Here is a 5,840-nt window from a genome sequence, read left to right on the forward strand (position 1 = left end):
ATATATATATATATATATATATATATATATATATATATATATATATATATATATATATATATATATATATATATATATATATATATTTATATATATATATATATATATATATATAAACTTTTTATTTTATTTATTTTTATTTAAACTTTTTTATTGGAGACTGATTGACTGTTCATTTAATTTGTTTTAGTTTGTTTTGTTGATTAATTTTTTGTTTATTTTTCCAAACATATTTACCGAAGTAAATACATTTTAAAAATTTCTACGTTTGTTTAATCTTTTTACTAAATGCTGTTTATTGCTTGTATCGCAGTGACTGTATGATGTAAAATCACTGAACTGCTTTTTCTTCTGCTGCTGCTTTTTTAAATATTCCCTAAGCAAAAACTGTTTTATTGTGAGCGTATCGCATATTTTCATATTTGAATCTTTTTAGTGTCTAAAGAGATCTTGTGGACATCTGTGAAATGTACCCAGTATTTTATGTGACTGATGTACTTTTTATCACAAGACTGTAAAGCACGGAAATCTTTCTGGTGATGACGTCAGCAGGGGGCAAACATTTATTAATCGATCTCTTTAAAAACAACAACAACACATACTTTAGATGATTTCAAGCTGAATGACGCGGTGATCAGAGTTCATTTGACGCTGGCCGCTGCGCTGTTATTACCTGCAGCGGGACAAAAGGTGAGTCATGCGCAAAGTCCAGCTGACCAATCAGCGCTCAGGATCGACTCCAGGAAACGCAGTCGGTCTCCAGCACCTGCTCAGACTGAAGTTGGACAAACAGCTGCTACAGCTGAGACAACCTCTGGCTTTCTGATCCGGACAGTGGGCGCACAGCAGCGATGGTTTGCGGAGGATTCATTTGCACCAAGAACGCGCTTTCTGCGCTCAACGTCGTTTATATTGTGAGTAGCTCTGACGAAATTCCGGAGTTTATCTTTGGGAGGAGGTGAAGGACTGGAAAATGGCAACCGGCTGATGGGAGGTTTTACCTGCTGTTATTATTCCAAGAAGTTATAAAATCTGCGCCGCCTTCATGTTCCTGCTGCTTCTCCGCGGTTCTTTATTCAGCCTGATTCACTTGGCGTCTAACAGCATAATTAAACATGAACAAAACTGACAAAAAAAACAAACAAAAAAAAAAACAACAACACCTGAGCTTTACATTAAGAGTCAGAATATGGCGTCATGTTTAAGACTGAACTCCTCTGTTTTTCTGCAGTAAACAGGAAAAGCTCCTAGGAAACACTAGAGGTCAAGGAAATGTCTGCTTGATTGGAGTCTGTTTTTTTTCTGGTGAATATTCAAAAATAATAAACAATGTGAAAACACCAGGCTCAACATCTGTGAGGATTTAATTAGAGAAAGATGTTAATATTTATAGACCCGCCTCTAAATGTCAGTTGAAACCTTTGAGTTGAATGACAGAGTCCACAGTGACGTTGCTGCCCCTCTGTTAGTGGGAGCAGCGGCTCATGGAAGCTGAGTGGCTGTTTTAAATAAACACACCTGTGAAATTCAGACCAACTGCACAATAGAGATGCATGAATGGGGGGCAGAAAGTTCAGAGAGGTTGTGACATAACAACCAAAATGAAATGTTGGTTCTGCAGCTGCTCAGTGAGAACGAAGTTCTGCGGTTGGTCTAACGCACACAGGCTGCTCGTGATGAGCCGGTTGCCTCACCAGTTTATGGGAGCTTTTTTCTGTTTGATTGTGATAAAGTTGTATCAACATGTGATATTCCATGTTGGTAACCATGGTTACTGTTGATTACGGCAACCATGGTTACTGTTTCTGCTGATGTCAAAGTATCTTGGCTTCCTGAGAAGATGGAGGCGCTGGAGGCTTTATTCTAAATAATTTGGGTGTCTGGTAACGATGCCCTGGTGTCCGTCTGTGTCTCCACCTGCTCAACCTGCTTCCCTGAAGAACCAGAGGCTTAAAGCTGTGGCTGCCGCTCCGCCCAGTCAGGAAACTCTGACCGCTGTGTTCACCCAGCAGGTCTGGATGCTCCGTTCCAATTCTTTGCTGAAATCAGACTTTTCTTTTTTTTTATGGCCTTGTCGTTGTCATAATTAAATCTGAATGCAGTCAGACTTCTGTGTGAATAACTTGCGTCCCCAAAACCACCCGCATGCGCAGAAGAACCCCTGAGAACCTGAGAGGTCTGGAAGGTTGATACAACAGCAGCAGATCTTTAACGTATTGTGCTGATTTATAAACTAACATCAGTATTTTAAAGTCTATTCTCTGAGCTACAAGGAGCCAGTGGAAGAACTGGGCGATGTGCTCCATCGTCCTGGTTTTAGTGAGAACGCCAGCAGCAGCATTCTGGATCAGCTGCAGCTGTTTGATTGATTTTATTAGTCAGACCTGTGAAGACACTGTTGCAGTAATCAGTGTGACGAAAGACAAACACATGGATGAGTTTCTCTGATTCTGAGACATTAGTCATCTGATCCTAAAGACGTTCTTCAGGTGATAGAAGTCTGACTTTGTGACTGTCTTTATGTGGCTCTGTATGTTCAGGTCAGAGTTCATCACTTCTCCCAGATTTCAGCCTGATTTCTGGTTTCCAGCTGTAATAACTGAAGCTGTGTGTGACTCCATGTTCCTCTTCAGGTTCAAAGACGGTAACTTCAGTCTTGTTTCTGTTGAGTACCAGTGACCTGCAGGTCGGATGAATCCAACTCATTTGTAAAGATCTGATGCTTATCGGATTTAGGACCACATATTCAGGTGGCCTGAGTCACATGTGGAAAAATCTGATCTGTGTTGTTCAGAGTCATGAAAAGATCAGATGAATGGGGGCAAAAAATGAGCTTTGGGCCACTAAAGGCTGCAGTGAGTGCAACCTAAGTGGGACGGATTGGATTATTTTGGGAAGGCAAAAGGATTTAATTGAGCCGTTCAGGCCGCTGTGAAAAGGCCAGCTGTAGGTCGCATGAGGGAAAAGCGGATTTGGGTTGCATTTGCTTGCTGTGTGTATGTAGCCAAAAGTATGTGGCCCCCAGCCACCCTGACCGTCCCTGTTCCTTCCTCCTTATCGGGTTTCACAGGAAACACTCACAAGCTACAGAAGGTTACTATGCTGTGCTGAAGGGAAGTGACTCTGTCAACCTTTCCACCTGTTGAGTGTTTTTGGACTGGGATTTAAAGTGACATTTAGCTCAACTGTCAACTCAAACACTTTGCTTAGGAGCAAAACCACAAAAAACAACCTGCGATAAAAAACAACCTGAAATAAAAAACAACCTGCAATAAAAAACAACCTGCGATAAAAAACAACCTGCGATAAAAAACAACCTGCGATAAAAAAAAAACAACCTTAGTTCAAAAGCTCCCATGATCACTCTTAAGTCTTATTCATTTTTAGCTTCACTGCAATCAAGCATTTAATTTAAGAGGCCAAATAAACTAAAGTTAACTGACCTGTAACGTTGGGTCACGTACAAAATGTACACAAGACAATTAAAAAAAATGAAAATCACATTTTTAATAGTAAAGGGAGGAAATGATCAAATTTAGTGACTAAAATAATTTTTTTATTCAAAGGAAAATCTCAGTGTTTAGAGGTGTTGCTGTGAAGATGATGGTTCTGATGATGTGATAACGAACCCAGCAGATCGGTGAGGTCTGACACTCACTCTGGGTTCTATTGGTGACGTTCTCCAGCAGAACCGAAGCTGCCATCGTTACAAACACCTTCATCAATCCTGTCCGATTTGATCGTTTTATTTTTCAGTCAGAACAAAAGTGACTCTCATACAACCTGCATCAGAAACCAATCATTTCCATTCAGTCTGGTTTTTGTATGAAAGCAGGTTTTTCCATCGTTTTAGTTCTTTTCTATATTTGTGTGTTACCTGTATGATAAAAGTGTCTCAGTTTCATCGGTTCAGATTAAACAATAACAACTCTGAAACACATGGAGGCCTTGAGTTAAAGACTGGAGTCTCATTTCAGTGTTTTTTGGGTTTTCGTGCTTTGTGTGCGCCGCTCACTGTAACTGCAGGAAGATGGCGCTATACAAACTTTCACGCCTCGTTTATGGCGACTCGTGTATAAAATTTGCCATTTTTCTGCGTATCCTGGCTCCATGCATGAGCCGGCTGATTGTTCTGCTCCCCTCAGATGGTGAGTCTGCTGATGATCGGGGTGGCTGCCTGGGGGAAATGGTTCGGCCTGGTCTCCAGCATCAGCGTGGTGGCGGCCGTCATCGGCGTGGGCGTCTTCCTGCTGCTGGTGGCCTTCGTGGGGCTTTGCGGCGCCCTGAAGCACCAGCAGGTGCTGCTCTTCTTCGTATCCTTTAAGTGGGTTCTGGTCCACGGTTCATCTCCTCCCCTCTCAGGACGTCAGAGTTCCTCAACCTCCACCAGTACATGATGATCCTGTTTGTAGTGTTTGTGATGCAGTTCTCCATCTCCTGCGCCTGTCTGGCTCTCAACACGGACCAACAGGTCGGTCCACGTCTCTGCTGAATTAAATTATCTGACTGTATGACGGAGATCTATGGCCATCCTAAGAAAAATAAAATAAACTAACTTTATGAGCATAAAGTCAAAATAATAAAGGAGTTTTAAGAATAGTCTATTCCGGTAATATTACAACTTCTTGTAATTCTATTCTTGTTATATTATCTCATGTGATGTAGATTTTATTCTGTATGATTTCTGCTAATGTTATAATGTTTAATCGACCCTGATGCTGCATTCCAGTCGTTTCATTCAGACAGCTGTCTGGGTTTCATGTCCAGCTGTGTGAATTCAGCCTTTGACTCTAAATGTGTTTCCTTGAGCAGAACCAGCTGCTGGAGGTCGGCTGGAACAAGTCCGAAGTGACCCGGGAAGACGTGGAGAAATCTCTGAACTGCTGCGGCTTCTCTTCTGTGAACCAAAGCGTCTCCTGCCCCGCCGTGAGTCGAGCCTCTTCCTCCTTCCTCCCTCTGCTGGAACTCCATGTGTTTTCTCTGACTCTGTCCTGCCGCCTTTCAGCGATGCTTCGCCAACCCAGAGTCCTGCAGGACCTGCTCACAGATCCTGCAGGAGTACGCCGGCCAGGTGCTGCGCTTTGTGGGCGGCATCGGCCTCTTCTTCAGCTTCACCGAGGTCAGTCAGTCAGTCGGTGGATCCGTTGGTCGGTCGGTCGGTCGCCTGCAGACTCGATGCCTCCCGTCGGTGTGAAGCTCGGTGGACATTTAAAAGCTCTTCCTGTTTGTTCCAGATTCTTGGCGTGTGGCTGACCCATAAGTACAGGAACCTGAAGGACCCTCGATCGAATCCCGGGGCCTTTCTCTAGCCGCTCTGACCCAAGTGAACCCAACATGCTGCGATTCCTGTGGCGCCCTCTGTGGAGATGTTTGTCTAAATGTGTTTAATTTGATTCACTGCAGGATCTGTTGCATCCATGTGGTTTCTGTCTCCTGCATAATGTCACTATCAGTCTCTATTTAAGCTCGTCGTCGTTTTTTCTGTTGGAGTTTAAAGTGGAAATGAAGTTTGTCCAATAAATTCCTCTGAAAGCAGTGAAATGTATTTTCTCTGCAGGTTTTTAAAGTGATTTGTTGTTTAAAACTGTGAAGGAATAAATGAAGAACTAAAGATCTGTTTGTTTCTTTACTCCTGGAAGTTTGAAGGCCGAGTTCTCAGTTTGCCTCTTCAGTCATTAATTGGGGGGAAATTCTGATTTATTTGCAAAAGATTAAAGATTTCAGTTTTTTCTGGTTAAATCTTCACTCTGACTTGGTGACATTTTTGCCTCTGAAACGGAGAAACGATTAGTAAAACAAATGAGCTCAGATTTCTGGTAAGTAAATTTTTAATTAAATAA

At 42.2% G+C, this 5,840-nt stretch overlaps 1 protein-coding gene across 1 annotated transcript; it reads left to right on the forward strand.

Moving 5' to 3' along the window:
- The first annotated feature begins 690 nt into the window (after positions 1–690).
- On the forward strand, positions 691–5,611 carry tspan13a (tetraspanin 13a). Its single transcript, XM_044118379.1, has 6 exons — positions 691–914; positions 4,146–4,313; positions 4,391–4,471; positions 4,813–4,926; positions 5,006–5,119; positions 5,235–5,611. Exons 1-6 carry the CDS (start codon positions 852–854, stop codon positions 5,307–5,309), a joined length of 615 nt encoding a protein of 204 aa, XP_043974314.1. The 5' UTR covers positions 691–851; the 3' UTR covers positions 5,310–5,611.
- Positions 5,612–5,840: the final 229 nt, after the last annotated feature.

This window comes from Gambusia affinis, linkage group LG05, assembly GCF_019740435.1.
Source record: "Gambusia affinis linkage group LG05, SWU_Gaff_1.0, whole genome shotgun sequence".
NCBI classification, from domain to species: domain Eukaryota; kingdom Metazoa; phylum Chordata; class Actinopteri; order Cyprinodontiformes; family Poeciliidae; genus Gambusia; species Gambusia affinis.